General features: G+C 48.0%; 1 protein-coding gene across 2 annotated transcripts in view; it reads right to left on the bottom strand.

Annotated features, from left to right (window-relative positions):
- Knockout (Stork-head domain-containing protein knockout) overlaps nt 1-17,878 on the bottom strand; it is a 65,500-nt gene that overhangs the window by 23,735 nt on the left and 23,887 nt on the right. For both annotated transcript variants that reach the window (XM_070656584.1, XM_070656585.1), the window contains exons 2-3: nt 12,299-12,550; nt 5,067-5,262 (exon numbers count right to left, since the gene is read on the bottom strand). In XM_070656584.1, coding sequence (XP_070512685.1) covers nt 5,067-5,262; nt 12,299-12,499 — 397 coding nt within the window. In that variant the 5' untranslated portion in view covers nt 12,500-12,550. The remainder of the gene's footprint in view (nt 1-5,066; nt 5,263-12,298; nt 12,551-17,878) is intronic.

Raw genomic sequence — 17,878 nt, 5'->3', positions numbered from 1 at the left:
CCGCCTCCGTATGGTCGGCAATGCATTTCTAGCGGTAACGCTCGCGCCGTAATGCCCGGAATTGGATCTACGATTCGTCTTCAAATTGCGCCGGCGATGTGAAATTGCGGTTTCGCGGCCTATTCTCGCTTTGCGTAACACTCGGGGAAAAACGTAGTGGTAGGATGCGTCTGCGTTGCACGCCGCGGACGCACTTCCCGTGCGTTGGCTGCAGGTGCGTTTAAAAGCAACCGCCTTGACCTAGACAATCGCCTCGAATGGCGCAAGATGCTTATTAACAACGGCTTAGACGATACTGCTACACGCCGTTTCCCTTCTCTCTCTCTCTCTCTGTCCCGCGTAGGCGCGCGCGAGGGAGGTCGCGGATTAATTTATGAACCGATGCAATTATCCGTTACTCAATGCCGCGGCCCATTCGTTTGCGACGTGCCGTCGCTGCCTCTCGACATTTCGCATTTCGCGATTGCGATGTTGACTCAAGTCGGGGAAATTATCTTGTCGAAAGGCAAGACTCTGCCTCTCTATCTCCCTCGCTCGCTACCGGTCTTAAATTCCCCGTGTAATTACGATCGCATTAAACTCCGCCTCGCTCTCGCATCTATATACTAATCGCGAGCCGGTCACGTAAACGGCACCGTTTGACTGCGTAATACAAACTAATCTTGCGGCGAGATAGCCGCGAGTTCCATCGCTCGAAGTAACGTTCGCTCGCTCAAGTAATCATACTCGCGTACGTCCATCGATGTTACGAACCCGCGTTAAACATTTTTCCCGTGGAAATTACGCGTAATCGTCCGTCGCTTAAATAATTACTAGCCAACGTGTATACATATATGTACATTTATATGCGTGGAATAATTTAATTAGCCAGATAATTGATCCGCGAATTAAAAAGATGACGTGGCATTGTCGCAAGCCACAGACTTCCACGCGGATAATTTTATTTACGCGGAAGAAAGTCGACGTACCTGTGGCAAATCGCGCAAGTCGCCGACGAATTATGAATATGAATTAGAAACGCGCGGTGCGTTAAACTCGAGCCGTAAGGAAAATGTTCGAGTAGCGTCTCGAGAACGGCGGGAAAGAGCGAATAGCGAAGTGTGTCGTGCCTCGACCCTACCGTCATCGTGGCAATCGTCGATCTGCGAGGAGGCGGCCAGGATCCAGCTGGCACTCGGCAGGAAGTTGCCACTCGAAAATACCGCGACGGGCTTGCAAACGTTTACTCTGCGGTAGTAGATGGATGGGCGGGTAGCACGTTACTCGGTTCTGTCATTTCTCTCCCTCGTGGGATCGCCTCGTAGCGTCGAAATACCCAATTTCCCCTTTCGGACACGGAAAAGGCGAGTAACAGACCCCTTTCAGATCCTTATAATGTTAATTAGCGTCAAGTGCACATATGGCTCTTTCTCTTTCCGTCCGCCTTTGTCTATAGAACAATACCTTAATCCGAGCGGTTCAAATTCTAAATTGTCAGCGGTAATAAATAATGATAAATCAACTCGACGACTCGTTCCTAAACGGAAAGATGTAGGAATATTATTACGAAAAGGATATTTGGGGAGGGTCAGATCATCAATCCACTGTCCTTGACTTGCAATATTCGTTAAGTGCTGATTGCACGTTCGTGTACGTAGGCAACGTGCTCGCGCACAAATCTCTCGCCTTTAATGAAATGGTGAAAAGGAGATTTTTTTCTTGACGCGAGAGAGGTAATGATACGCCGGGGCTTATTCCGATCGGGCGAATAGCAAAATCGTGACATGGGAGGCGTGAGAGGCTGACCGACCTTACGATTACAGAGACGTGTTTAGAGCGCGCCGTGGCCTTAAGGTATCGACATCGTGTTCTCGGTTCGCATTTAGCGCTAAATGCGACTGTCGGGTTTTCTCGACTTAACTTCGCCCGACACGGGGATTCGATTAACGCGAATATGCAGCGACGAGAGGTGCAGATACGCCATCGGCATTGTTTGCCACGCGGCCGAATAAAAGACTCGCGTCAGTGCTCGCTGCGATTCGAGATGGTGACGCGTTCATTTCGCCGGGACGGGAAAAAGGTCTGATCGATAAGCGCCGGTCGTGGAAATGTCAACCGAACCGGGTAGGCCAAAGGGGGGCCAGCTAGAATCCTGTTGCCAGGCCTGTACCGAATACACATTGTACCCTATTCTTCAATGCCTTTCGATCACAATGAATTCATTTGAATAGAACAAAGTATCTTTAATTTGCATATTTAAGAAGCGTTTATGTACGTCGCGGCATCTCTTCAAACTCAATTTCGCGCCTCCTAATCTGTTAAGAAGATGAAAGCAAACAGATCGTGCAAAGCGACATTGTTCGCAAACGGCGTGACACAAATGCGAGCCCTCGGTGAAACGCGAGATGATCGGATCATCGTAAAATGCAGCGGTACGAGCTCTCTCGTGCGTCTTAATAGCCTCCGTCAACGGTCCGGAGTCAATACGTCGGCATAATGAATGAGGCGCGAACGTTTAACCTCGCAAAAACGCTGAATTGCAATCGGGACGATCGGCTCGGACACGTAACAGGTATGCACGGTCGCGCATTCCGCGTTACTTGCGCAGCTCTCTATCGCGCGCTGCACATCTGCGCTCCTATTTATAGCGCAGACACAAAGTGCAGAAATAACTGGATGTCGATACCGCGCTATTAATTTCCCGGAACGCGTCGCGTTCCGGCACGTCCTAGAGGATCCTCGTCGCGGCGCGAGCCCGGAGCTCCTTATCTCCGTGATACATTGACTTGGCCCGCATTAGCATTCGCGTCGCGTGTTTTAACCAACTATGCGCAATATACGTCTGAAAACAGGTATAACGTATACGCGTTCTTCCGCCGCTGGGATCCTGCAAACGTCGCGCATTCCACTTACCCCCGACGTGACTATCTTCCGATTGATACGCGCGATAATGACGCGAGTATTAATTGCGCCTGATACATTCCGTACAATCGGGCGTGTCTAATTAATAATAAATAATTGCCACTATCAATTATAGCTCGTCACGTGTGGTAAACGAAGTAACCGAGATATCGCCGAGATAAATCGCGAAATGAGAATTATGCGTGGAAAACGCGTCGCTTATCAAGACATGCGTCTTCGATAGGGGGGGGAGGAGGAGGGAGGGGAGGGGCACCGCGACTTAATCGATCGCTCCGGAATGCCGCTACTGTCGCACGCAGAAGGAGACCGATTTATTACCCGGCGAGGGGCACGTCGTATGGATTTCAGCTAAAGCGTGGAGAAGACGAGAGGGAAGGTCTGGTATTCCAGACGCGCGAGCGCCCGACGTCCCTTCCGCCGCGTCCCGTCCGCTCGCGTATAACCGTTCGGCTCGTGCCGTTTTCTTTTCTCCCCGATCGGCCATGTCGAACCGTCTCGGGGTCGATTCCGAATGGTTGTGCAATTTCAAATCGCGCTCACCCGCGCGCTTATTTCACTTGCGATAAAATAAATGCCAGCCCGATCGCTCGTATTCACGTGCTTCTGCCAGGTCTTGCGAAACGCCGGGCAAGATTAAAAAGACCGATGGGGACGAGCGCGCGGCCTGCCCCCGTTAATAAGCCACCGCGCGTTACATGCATTTTGCGCGCGTTTTGCAAGGACCGCCGTGAGATTTACGGAGGCGTCAGACGAAAAGGTGGATTACGATGCCAGGCGACGCTATACGTTCCGCACAGTTAATTAACCCTTATTACGCAACACCGCGAATTAATTTTTTCGGCAGCCAGTTTGCGGATCACGATTCCCCGAGTCGTCGGGATTTAGTGTCCCGATTCGGCACGCGAAATTATTAGTTGTTCTCGGGACAAGCGTATTACTATTGTGTGCCGTACTCCGCGCAGCTGTATGAACCAGATAGCGAGGCGGATAAAGAAATCGTTAGACGGTCGCGCTTCGATCTGTGATGTAATTTTTCGATGGTTTACACGGACGGCTTTCTCACGCGCGGGCAGAGTCACGTAACGCGCTTTCTTTATCGCGCGGAATAAATGTCTTTCGTTTTCGCGAGAGCCTGGCCGGGACGGTGCATCGCAATAACGAGCCCGGTTCCTACGCCGTTGCGCAGATACGTGCATTAGCATAAGCCCGGTATGCGCGATAGTTGAGCGTGGGCGGGTATAGATACGAGCACACGGGGTATAAAAGGGAGCAATAAGATCGGAAAGAAACTGGCGGAGGTGGAAAAAGACCGAGGACACCGACCGAAAAGGCATAAAAGACGGAAGAGAGAAAGAGAGAAAGAAGGAGAGAGAGAGAGAGAGCGCGACGTAAGGAAGCGGGAGTGCATACGGGTGCGCATGGGTTACTCGATAAGATACGCGCGAAGCTATTTCTGTAGAACGCACGTTGACGACAGGCGCGGATTACGGGAGATAAGCGGATAAGAAGAGTAACGTGTAAAGGTCGGGCACCTTCCGCGCGATTTCGATCGCTTTATTTGCGAGGAGTTAGATCGCAACTGAAACGCATATGCTTGAAGTTCAACGTTAATTTATAATAAATTATAATAAATCATTATTAGTTAACTATTTTTTTTCTACAATAAAACTGAAATTATTAGATCATTTTTCGCATATCAGGAAATAATTAAAATAAACGTGCGAATTATTTCCGCACGTCTTTTAGATATATTGCAGAATGACTACGGGAGTCTTCGTGTATTTGAGCGTATCAGGGTAAATAGAACACTTAGATGTGTCCAGCCGCGGCGATTCGCTCTTAGTAAAAGCAACGGGTCCTTTTTGGAAAAGCAAAAAAAAAAAAAAGGAATCGCTCGAGATTAAACGATGCATCATTTTCGCACGTTACCGCTGGCATTGGAATTGAAATGCAGCAGGGAACGAGGGTCACGCGGGATTATCTCGTCGTAAGAACTTGTTTCTTGTAAAATATCGGCGCTTTCACTTTCACTTTCACAGATCGCTTTATCTTTAATTGAACTCTCGATTATCGGAATTTGAATAAAATGTGGCCGACGCGGGCAGGCGGGTTAAGTCGAGCCGCGGGCGATGATGACGCGGGAGTTAATTGAACGGCATACGTACCGAGGCAGGTGATGGAGTGGTCCGCGGGTGGTCGTAGAACGTTTCGCGCCCATGCCGCCCTCAAAACCTCGAGGGCGCAGGGCGGCCCGCCGACCATCAGCACGCCCGGCGATACGTGGCCCTTGTACCTTAGCTGCCGGGTCGCATCCACTAGGGCCGCGTTCCACCAGCACTTCGAGTTCGCCTCCAAGAAACTCTGCAACATGCAGAAAGAGATCGTTCGCATCATTTTATAACGGAAACTTTCAGTTGATAAGACCCCTATTAAACTTTATAGTTAATTAACAGTTAATTATACTTAATTTTCTAATTCTTTTAATTTTATTTCTTTTACTTTTTATTTTTAATTATTTAACGGTACGATATATTTTTATATCGCTCGTCTTTATACCCTTTTTATGAACTTATTTTCATCGAGAGAAAGAGGTTTACGACGGGAAGATAATCCTCCCGTAATGACGCGACTATATAACAACCACCGTCGTATTTTGCGTTACTAATAAAAAAAGAAGTCGCGCGATAGAAGTTGGCGAGTTACCCCCTGAATTATTGCTCGGTCGCTAAGTGTTTATCTCTCCGTGGGGCCGTATGGCCGTTTCACCCTCGTCGTAACTCGGAGGTCGGAACACGGTTTTACCCCTATGGACGTTTCCTAGAACCCCGACGTAATTCCGCGGCGCAGAGCGAGCCGTGATAGGGTCGAGAGCCCCGAACAATGCTCATAAACGAACGGCCCCGCAGGATTTTTCTCCAGCCCCGTCTTCTCTTCCCTTGTCGTCCGGCTAAACCATGAAATTAGTGCGGAGTGCCGGAATCGATCGGCGCGAGCTCAACGTGATTTATAACAGCACTCGTTCGGGCGATCGTTCCCATCGGTTTTCGCAATTGTGAAAAGTGCAGCTTCCCTGCTGCATGAGCAACGGCCGTAAAGTATGTACAAACGAAGTAGATTAATTCGCGAAATTATTATAAAATCAAGATCACATCAACTTTTGAAACTGGTCGATGAAATAATTATTTTTGACTCTCATAAAATTTTTTATATTTCGTTATTATCAAAGATTATTCCGTGCTTGTATGTTAGGTTATTATCAATGTGTGTTATTATCATATATAGTAAATATCCCAGGGTAAATCGTGTAATTTGCTAAATTGCCGGTGTAGATGAAACAATATAAGATAATGCCGGGGTGTATGCATACGCGATCGTTAAAATTTCACAGTGGCGTCAATTCAAGCCACTTTGCGACTCGCTCGGACGGAAAAGACGGCGGACGTGCGCGGCGAGCCCAATTTAAATCCCGCGTAAAGAATACAATACAATGCGCGCCGCATGAGACGATTTTGCATCTAGCGGGGAGCGTAAGAGCGCGGAATCTCCGTACTTTCACCATCTGGAAGTCGCCGCGTAGGGACGTTTACTCGCCGCCAAACGACGGAACCTCCGTGTAGCCACTGCAAATTGCACATCCGTGATCGATCTGATCCGCCGCGAGAACAATCAGCCTCGTTTTCTGCCTGTGCAACGGCGCGCGGCGCAAACATCCACCCTTGGCCGAGGCCACGTTCCGTGTTAGAAACGTACGTTTGTCGTTCGCGGATTACCGTTTCTTCTCGCACTCACCGTCGAAAGATTCACCACGGGGTCTTACGAAACTCGCAGCCGCGGTAACTGCCGTCGGTTTTACGGCGACATTTTTTAACTTGGGAACACCGTGACGAAAGTTCCGCGATTTTATTATTATTTATTTTTTTTCTTTTTTTTTTTACATTCGGTCGCAGGTATAATTTCCGCAGGTGGCTGTCGAGGTGACACGCCTCTGAATCACTTGATCGCGTAATAACGTTACTTAACGTCACGAAACGAAGCGCGCTTTCGATCGCAATCGGATTCTTTTATCCCGAGGTGTTGTTACAGCCTCTCGACGCGGAGCTTTCATAATCGCGGCGCGGTTACGACACCGGCGCGGATTTTCGACACCCCGGCGCGGATGATATCGTAATAAAGGCTCCTCGCATGCGCGGCCCGGTTCATTAAATCGCTCACGAGGACGGCGATTTTCAGCAGGTGAAACTTTTTTCGGTTACGTCAAGATGTGCATCCTTCCTACGTGGAAGTCGGCCTCTCTCGGTCCGCCGGACCAGCCAAGCGGACGCGATCAATTTCACGAGATCGTGCCTTCCACTGATCTCTTTCTCCCGATCGGGACACCGATCTACAATCGAATTACTCTTAACGCGTCGTTTTTTCCGGCCGGTTGAACACGATAAACGGAGAAAAGCGGCACTTTCGCAATTTTAAGGAAATTTCGTCCATCTCCCGGCCGTGCCTTTCGTAATCGCGGCTAGGCTTTACGAAAACATCCTAGAAACGTTTAATCATGCTTCTAACCGCGCCGGCAATCGAATCTAGCCCGCTATCTATCTCATCAGATGAAAATTATAATATTTCCAAACGCTCGTATATCGCGCGGTATAGCTGTATCTATTTAGACTTGCTTAGCGACGCAAATCTGAAAGGCCGAGAAAATTGCGCGGTCACGTAAAGTATCGCGTTGCATCGCGGAATGTGTCGAGCCGGGCAACAGGATATGCTGATAAAGTAGACGCTCTTATTGTCCACGGGAGGGAAGATCTAACCGTGAGAGTGCGACAGTTCTGAGTTAACGATAATTAGCGCCGAGCCAGCCACCATGTCTCCTGTACCCAGCGGCATGCTAACTAACTGTGCGAAAAAGAGGGCCTGCATACGGGGATTGCTAAACGCAAATTGGCGTTACCGTATTACATTGCGGCGGGCGTTACGTTCCGCGACGCGAGACAATCCCGGGGCCTCGGGAATAATGCCCCGCGTATTCTCATCTAATTTGCAAAATGCACCGCCGCGAATGAGCCCGCGTTCGATGTTACGTAAAGCTATCAAATGTAAATTACGCGCCGCCCGCGAATCGAGCGAGTCGTCCTTCCATGTCCCTGCGATTATCTCGAATTTATACCCCGAGATCTTATGTGTGCACATTCGGCATCTCCCCAGTAGATTATAAGCCGCAGATAGCGAGGGGAGTAACGAAATGTAGAACAGCCCGGGAATAGCGAGGGTGGAACATTTGAGAAACGTAGGGCAAAGATGAAGGAGAGATATCGCGAGATTGGAAATGAAATTGGAAGTGGCGAGTACTTTGATCACATATTTTTTTATGACGTTAAAAAAAAAAAAGAGCTTTCGCGCGATAACGGTTTCTTTTTAATTAGATTAAAATAAAGTTTTAAGAGATTAAAATAAAATTAATTTAAGATTAAAATAAAATAAATTGCAAGGGAAAACGCGGAGGTGCAAAAAGAGCCCGTTGTTGAGTTCGTGCAATACGTATCGCGATTTCCGTGCCGGCAATGAACTTGCGGCAATACAGTCTATAGGGTGTTGCACGGCCGTTGGCTGGCCGTTAATTATTATGCAATATACTCGCCGTGCACACTCCCGCCGCGCGCGTATGTGGTTATCCTTTTAAAGCCCTAACTTGAGACGCCGCGCACGAACGCGAGGCGGTTAACGGAGTCGAACGAAACACGCCAGAAACTTATTGCTAGCCATTCGCGCCGCGGCATTGTTACGCTGTGCACCGAGCTTATCGATTCAGCAGAGCCCTGCTGCCGTCGCGAGTGTATTAATCCACTAGTACTTGAATAACTGAAACTGTCGTGCGTGCAATATCTTATCTGTATTATCGAACGATTGATATGCGCGAGAGTAGATGATTGAGATAAGCGCAAACTTTATTCAACAAAGCGCCGCGATTTTATTGTCGAGATTTAATTAAAAAAAAAAAAAAATTAAAAGAGACGTTTGAGTTCTTGAAAGTCCGTTTACAGTTGCAAAACTGATCTATTTATCAGCCATTACCGGGCGACAGGCGTCAAGATGTTCGCCCGCGTTCGTCGCTTCGAATTTTAATCAGCAACCCCCCCATAGTCCCGCTTGGGTGCGCGGGCTGCGAGCATAAATCACGATAACATAATTTATATGCTAATATCGCGAGTACAGCATGCGCTCGAATAATACGTTGACCGAGACATGCGGAGATCTCTCTCTCTCTCTCTCTTTCTCTCTCTGGTTTTCTCTTTCTATATAGGTGCATATACTCAGATCTCAGCACATAGGTGTCGACCGTTCTGCATTCTTATTTATCATATCAATAGGGAGTCGATAGCAACTCGCGACGGAAAAAATCGCACAAAGTTAACCACCACGCCAAATGTCGTACTGAATTAAAAGTAAGCGTCGTTCGTTGAAGCATTATAAGAGAAAAAAAATAGATTTATTAAAGTACCTTTTTGCCATATTTCCCTTTTTATGTTGCGTTAGCAAACGTATTTTTTTTTTTTTTTTTTTTTCGCAATGAAATTGGCAAACAAATAGACGATCGAGCACGAATTGCTCCGAGGCGAATGGGCATCCCGCGGATAAACGAGTTCTCGCGGCGCGGGAGATAAAAGTCGGGCTCGGCCGTGATATACGCCGCGTGGTGCTGATTTACGAAGTCCAAGTCAGGACGACGACAACGGTGACGACCGATTCCGCTTTCAGCGGCAGGAAAAAAAGCGACGACGAACGAGAGTGAGGTGGCTGAACCCCGGCCGAACCCTCGAACCGACCTGCTCGAACGATACGCGCTCGACTTTATTGCCCTATGTTCTAAGTGCCGCGCACTAGTTACGTTCTGAATGCCGTTGCTCGGTTCCGAGTCCAGCGACCATTACGCCCCGTAGATATTCGCGATTGTTAACCGATAGCTTTGGTCCTCTTATTAAATTTAAATTAGAATTTTATTCGAGAAAAAAAAAAAAAAGCGGAGGCGGGATAATAAAATTTTCAAAGACATAATTATTTTTATTACTATTTTATTACTAATTTAGTTACTTTTTAATTATAATGATAACAATCGTTTGAGATAAAACGTCGATTCCGAAGCGTGATACGGGCGATGCGACGAATCCGCGGTTATAACCATGTCCGAAGCGGCTCAACGTTGAGCCAGCATGTTCTGTCGTCTCGGTGTGGCGACGTGCTCGTGACGGAAATCGTCACGCGGATGGAAAGTGCCCGCCGGATCGTTGACTGCGCCGGCCATCCCCGAGGCAGTGCGCAATCGGTGCATCGTAATAACAGTGATTTAAAAACGTCGCAACGAGCGACGACGGCAGGCAACGCATTCGCGAGATCCGTCGAAGAAGCGTAAAGTAACCCTTTCTTGAATACAGACCGTGCACCTTCGATAAATCTTGTAAACAACTTGGCGGATCAAACGCCATATCGAACAATGCCCTATCATTTAGTAACCCGATATTACCACGGGAAGTGAATATAGTAGATCCGTATTGTCGTCCGTTCATCATTGTCGCTTTTCTACCGTAAAAAAAGGGCAAATTAAAAATCGTCACAAATCAAAGGAAAAAAAAAAAAGAAAAAGAAATAATTTGATCGCGCCAGTTATTGATATACATTAATTAATTTAAAACAATTACAAATTAAATCAATTATTTAATATTTATCATTATTAATATATCCTGTTTAGCAAAGAGTTTCACTTAACATTCCTCTTTAGATAAAATAAAATTAAAAAGAATTAACCGATGGAACGTAATGTCCTGAATAAATGATTGTATCGCGGCACCGATGCGGACCGCGCCGTGCACAGCGGATGCTTTTGACGATCGCTCCGTTGAAAAGCGATCGTATCTTCGCCGATCGATTATTATCCGCAGCATCGATGAAACGGGTCATAGTACATTGTACGCAGCGCGAAACCACGCGGAACCGCAATATCGATACAGCACACACAGAACGGTTTTCTGCAGCAACGTCTAATTGCCTTAACAATTATAGAACGTCGATCTAATTCACTCCGCGACCTCGAGATTATATCTCCTCTTGTACGAACAACACTGTACGCGATTTCCTGCTTTTATATACGAGATACTTCAACCTCCGCGCCGTGTTATTTTACGTTCGATTTATTTCACAGTTAGAGCAGATTTTATCCTTAACCAAGACAATTTTCAGTCAATTAAGAGAGAAATACATCGTGTTAAATTTGCTGAGCGCAAGGCGCTGATAAATAGTCCCCATTTTTTGGTCGTTCGCGGAATAGGTCACTTACAAGAGTCCGAAAAAAGAAAAGAAAACGCTATTCTTGCATATTCAAAGGTTTAGCACCCTCGCTTTGTCACCGTTATCGGCGTTCCTTGTTATTAACTCTGAAAGCGGCAGCCTCGCTCGTTGACTTTTCCGCAAGGGTGCTCCTTCGCTGAGTACGTACTCGTTGAAAAGTGAGAGCACTTCGTTACTGCGAACGGAGGCACGTTCGTAATTTTATGTCGTCATCGATAACCTTTGCTCGATTTCGACATCGTTTAGAAAAATACGCGAGTAAAATATGCTAATCTTCCACTCCGATAATATATTTATGCTTACAATCACCGCTCGCGCATTTGATATTTATTTCGCTGGACCAGTTCAATTAATCAGCTTAACAATTAAAGATAATGAACGAAAACAGACCAGTCGATTTGATATATTCTCATCTCGTATTCATAACGCCGCTTATTACCGATCCCTCTCGCGATTGGTCGTATCATCGCGAGCTTTAATACGATTTACCTGACCAGACGGTAGACCGGTGTTGAATATTCAGCGGCTGCATGTCACGCATTGGTGGCGATAAATTCGAGACGAGCTGCATTACGACGCGCGCGGCGCCGCCGCCGTCGCCCGGCGGCGCGTCTCTCGTTTCGCCGCCGTTTATTTCATCCGCGGAAGGAATTCTGGACGTAAAACGCGAAATTTATCGTCGAAAGGGGCCGAATGACGTCGGTACAGCGCCGGCCGCGAGAAGCTTCCGCCGTTTAACCTGCCGCCCGCTCGATTATGCCGACTTTTGTGAAATTGCTCGTAATTCACATTGTTTCATTGTGCCGTAACGGTGCGGGCAATCAGCGTTCGCTTTACCGTAAAGGACTCGCGCTACGGGTAGGCAGGAAAAAGGAACAAAGCAGAAAAGACGCGAGGAGACCCGGGGCGGATTACTCGTCGCAATGTCCGTCGCTCCCGACGTTCCCGCTTCCGTTGATGAACTTTTTCCGGCGCCAAACCGAGCGAAACCACGTCGCGTAAAGAGAAAAGTCGGCAAAAAGACGCTAATAGCTAAATAAAAATCGGAGATAACGCGGCTCACCTGAAAGAGATTGTAACCCTTGTCGTACATCCACATCTCGTCGGCTGGATGTTCCTTCGGGCTCTCTCGCTGTCCGGCGCTTGCAGCGTGAGGAGGCGAGCCTCGGATCAATTGAATCGCCAAAGACCTCTGCAAGAGCAGGAGGCATCGAGAGGGCCCGGGACCACCAGGCCCCGTTCCTTCGCCTAAAATCGAGGCCATTGCGAGGGCCCACCGCCTAACGTTGATAACAAGGCGGTGGCATTACGAAATCTGCAACAAAAAGCATATATTCAACATTAGAAATTTAAGACGAAAGCCTCAAATTAATTGACGTTAAATCGTTAAAATCGATCTGCGTAAATAATAAATCTTACGATTAATAACCGTAGTCCTGATAAACGTTGGTCGCGGAGTAGAACCGATGAATACGAGTGTAACGAATCGAAAAAGACGACGAGTTAATCAGCCGAATTGAAAAGTACGCAAATAAAAAGAGGCGTCCGCGGCGCCAATTGTCGGGTTACGTAAAAAGGCGCCCGGACGGATTTTATATGGTTACGTAACCGAAAGCTGTAGACGCGCTTGATAGTGGAGGGCCGCGAATGACCTGCAATTTTACGCAACGGAGACCCCCGTCTCTCATCTGCCGCGCTGTCTTACGTCCAATTATTCTTATCGTCGTACCATGGAGAGAGATAAAGCGGCTGCGAGAGTTCATCGCACTATTATACGAGTTGACGAAAGTTACTGAAGACGTGAGAGACTCTCCGCGCGAAATCTCCTTTACGCGCGTGTATCCGTGACGTTGCTTTTATCGAACGCGTCCTGCAGACGAACCCCCGCCGGATACACGCAGAAAACCTAGGATCAGTGGTTCTCGTATCACTCGTGAACTCGTGCTCGGTCAAAATTTCGGTAAATGAACTATGTAGGTACTGAGTCAAAGTTGACTGACCGTCCCTTTTTCTTCAATCCAGAAAAGAATTTTCTTTTGCAATTAATTATACATCTCGTTATTATTAACTTCAATTTTTAGAAGAAGCTGGAATGCAAGCTATAAATTTTTAAAGGTCTTACGTTTGAATTGTAGTGAATTAAATTTGATGATTAAAATTGATTTTTAAATTTGATAAAATTAAAATAAGATAAAATAAAATAAAAAGTTGAGAAATCCTGCGAGCTCCTTCATCTTTCACAAGCCAGAAGGCAACACGTCGTACTCTTATATTGTATCAACGCCTCCCATCTCGGGGCATCTAATTGATTTAGGCTAGCCGGCCATAGCTAGGCTGAAGGGTGGAACACCCTTGCTCGTGAAAGTCCACCGTGGCACCGTTGCTCGTGAAAGGCGGATAATAAGAAAAAGGGACACAGTGTCGCAGAGCTCTTTCCCTGGAGCCGAGCCAGAGGCGTGAGATCGCTCCATCGATTCAGCGCAACGGTCCGCGTACGCGAATTCGATCTGACCTTAATTGCAAACGGCGCCGAACGGCCAAATGTACTGCGGTACATCCGGATAAGGAGATTTCGGGAAACGAGCCCCGCTTTACGAGTCGCGTGATTCGAAGTTAGAAATCAACGTATTCAATTTTCAGACGCCGACCTAATTTTCTTCGGAATTAATTAACGAAAAATAGCATCGGAAGTTTGACTAAAATTACTAAAAGCAGATTAAATCAGAGATGAATAAAAGCATCGGGGTACATTGATTAATAAATAGAACGACATTGTCTCGGGTCTCATTTATTTGTTTTCCGATAGTCGAATTATTTTATTAGAAAGTCCCGCACGGGTGATGGTAACCGAAGCTCGCTTCCCGACATCGATAGATGACCGATAACGTAGATAAGACATTTTGCGATGCGTGACGGGCGTACGGGACACGCCGATGTACCGCAAACTATTGCATTATTTTTTAATCGGAAGATAATTGGGTAGTTAGTGGTACACGCCACTCTATGTGCCGGTAATAGGCGACACTGAATAATTCTTTGCGAAACGGCGACCTTTTCTCACGCGATCGCAACGCACTGGCGATATCCCGCGGGGATATATATCGAGAGGGAAAAAAAAAAAAAAAGATTCGTACAGATAGGAAGGAGAATAAGATTTAATAGCGTCTAATCTTCCTCGCGTTCGTTCGCGGTGCGCGACGCCATCCGCTCTTTGAGCGCGCGGCTGTCTGACGTACTTTTATCCATCGTATCTCGGAGTATCTCATTCTCACCGATACAATAGGGCAATTTTCGCAACGCACTTGGCAAATAGTTTATTCCATCTGCTTATCTGAGGAAGGCAGGCGATCGGTCTCGATGCAAGGGAAATTATTCCAAAACGTAACGGAATTCGAGAGCGAGTGAGAGAGAGAGAAAGGGAAGGATCCTTCTTGCGAACCTTTTTTGCGCTCGAGTCTCCTTCGTGCCGCGAATCGAAGCTCGATTTCACCTTGTACCAGTTGGCCGGGGCGGAAGGTGTTCGGCCGCGCCGCGGAAAAAGGACTTCCTGCCGCGTGACTCACTCGCCGCTCGCGTCGCCGGATCGCGACGGGCCTCTCATTAATGTCTCGCCGATTGCGATGAAGCCCGCGCCGTGCCGATGCACGCCGCTGCATCCCTGAACCTGAACCTCTCCCTCTTCGCGACCGTCATCGGATCGCGTGGGACATTAATTAACGCTCGCACGTTTAATTTTACCGTCCGCGCCTTTTCCCAGAGTCGGAAAGCGTCTTTCTCTCTTTCTCTCTCACCGATTCCTCGCGGCGCGCGAGTCACGAGCGGCCTGGATTCCCCGATCTCGTCTGTTATAATCGCGATTGTAATAATAACGGGCAAATTGTCGCGGAAATAGGAAGAATTACGACGTGCGGCTATTCTCCTCGCGGTCGGCCCACGGCTCGTCCCTCCCCCACGTCCGACCGTAAAAACGTAATTTTCCCGCGAGATTAACACGTTTGCTGAAACGTATTTTATGAATCCGTAATTTAATCACGCGCTCGTAAGCTCGTAAGTAAGATTACACGTTTAGCTGAGGCGAATGATAGGCCGGGTACATTAAAACGCCGAATGCATTCCGATCTCGCTCCGTTTTATCGTCACCTTTTTTAGCCTGGAATGTCACGCTCTCGCAGTCGTCTCTAAATCTGAATAGACGTCGCCTGGTATTTTTTTCATGGCGCTTTACGTACACGTCGAACGAGTTTCGCGTCGGTTTATTATCCAGCGTCAACTGAAATAGCCGCGTCATTAATTTCCTGCCAGACTACTTGTCCGATAATTTGTCGAAGCGCAAAGTCCCGAGTCGATAAATCTCTCTCGGCGGTCTTTCACCGAAATTATTTTTTTACGCCTGTTTTTTTTCCTCTCCTCCGCGTCGCACGTACGGATACGCCACCTCTCGAAAAGTCCGCAGGGGGTTGTTAAGAAAACAAACTTTCATATCCGACGAGCAAATTCATTCTTCGCGTGACACCGTAACGCGCACTCGTTCTACGATCCTTTGATGTATCGTCGACCTTCTCTCGACGTGCGGGGACCGGCCGTGTGTCTAGAAAGTACTTGTTCGCGCGGACCATTCTCGTAAAACGTGTAACGGGAACGATCAAACAACGTCCCGGGCTAATGGAAGTCCAAATAAAGACAAATCCACGGATACTTCGCCGTTGATCTCGCTGGCGATGGCCATTGAGATCTTAAACGAGAAGCGAGCCGGTCATCAATGACCACATCGGCGCGCCGGGAGTCCTAAAGTGTAATGAATTCTTACGTCAGTCGCCGGTCGATAGGAACATAAATAGAAAGCTCCAGCCGGCCGTCATCTCCGCTTGACGTTGTGGAAAGCGCATCGGCTATTAACGTGTAGGAGTTTCTTTTTTAATTACGATCGCGGACTAAGAGTACTATCAATATTAATATTTCCCAAGTACATTCGTCGACCGTAGGCAGGTAAAAATCGAGAGCGAGGAGCGGAAGAGCCGGGGGATTCGTCAGACCGTCGCGTTTCGGCGGTTTCATTAGAAAGAAAAAAAAACTGAGGGGGTAAAAAAAAATATTGCGTGACTTGCTTCGCGCGACCGACATACCTCGACGTAATGGGAGGACATATCAAGAAAAAACGCGCGACGCGAAATTACTACATACGCCAGGTTTCCATTTAAGAGTCGCGTAATTGTATCCTCCGGATTCTGGTCGCTTAATTAGAGTTGCGCGGGGAGGTTCTATCGGCCGACCTGTCGCATTAGCATTACACGCGCTCGGATTATTGCATACCGAAGCGGCCATCGGTGCCCGCATCCGAACGGCGTCTGTTTCGCGTCAGGACGATTTAAACCGGCCGCTAGCGTTGAGATTTAAATCAACCCAGGCACCCAGTTTAGCCTGCGAACGAAATTGCGGAGAGGAAGAGAAGAGCGGACTCTCCCTCGCGGCACATGCATATTATACGACCCGCTGAGAAGGTCAGGCGTCGACTGCGTCGAGAGTATTCCGAGATACTCGGCGGCGTATCCCGGAAACCCGGTTCTCACGCCTCCACCTCCGGGACGACGACGACGTGGAAAAGCGCGCTCGTACGCGACGCGAAAAATCGCGAGTGATATCCAGACGCGCGAACGTAGCCGCGGTCTTTATAATGTTTCACGCCGAGACGGGCTTTCGCGTGCACCCCGGAGGTATTGACAGGGGGTCAGCCGGGGCTTGCCGCCGGTACCCCGAGATCCCTCCTTCTCTCGTCATGACAGGCAACGGTAAAAGCGCGAGCGGTCTTCAAGCGATGCGTACGCGAGCTTCGTACTTTCCTGTCGCTTTAACGCGTCTATATTAGGTCATTGCACACGTATTGCATGATTACATGAAGCGCGAAATTAGGCGCGCCGATGCGTTACTAAAAAAAAAAAAAAAAAAAAAATAGAGTAGACGGGTGCGCTGAATGAGCGCGAGACCTACCATCGAGACTTAACTCGTACGCAGATGCGGCAGACGGATGTGTGTTTCAAAAATAGTTAACAACCGTACCTGTTTAATAATAGCCCAATGGTTAATTTGATTCACTTGCTCGTACATGTCGAAATGAGAGAGTCCGTTAATTAATTTAAACATAGGAGAAAGCGAGAGTCGGAACGAAGCCGCGCAATGGTCGGGCTAAAATATTAAACGGGGGCCGCCGTGGAAAAGCGAGGACGTTCGATCGCGTCGCTCGCGCTGATTTTATTAATGCGCGCCGTCCGTTCGGCAAGTGGTGAAAATGGTCCTAATTAATGCCCCGCGGATCCGTTAATCGACCCAACGTTATTAATGATCGACGATCTGCCGATTGTGGCCTCGCGGATATACGGCGTCGACTTACGTATCCGCAAAGTACGACGTCGATACGAAAATTATAATGCCCCGGCCGCTTTATGGTTACTCCGAATTAAATTCTGCAAATGGGACGCCGGAGCACGGCCGATCGACGTTTACCGTAACGCAAATCACGGGCGCTCTCGCCTTTATCGCCCCGTTATTTACCGTTCCCGGTTCCGATCCTCCGCTCTCGCGCGCGAGGAAACGCGAGATAAATTTTCAATCTACGTGCCACGTAATGACAGTAATCAGTCTCCCACTC

The sequence above is a fragment of the Cardiocondyla obscurior genome, linkage group LG05, assembly GCF_019399895.1.
Source record: "Cardiocondyla obscurior isolate alpha-2009 linkage group LG05, Cobs3.1, whole genome shotgun sequence".
In the NCBI taxonomy this organism is placed as follows: Eukaryota; Metazoa; Arthropoda; class Insecta; order Hymenoptera; family Formicidae; genus Cardiocondyla; species Cardiocondyla obscurior.
The sequence above is the reverse complement of the archived record's forward strand: the minus strand, read 5'-3'. Positions and strand labels throughout refer to the sequence as shown.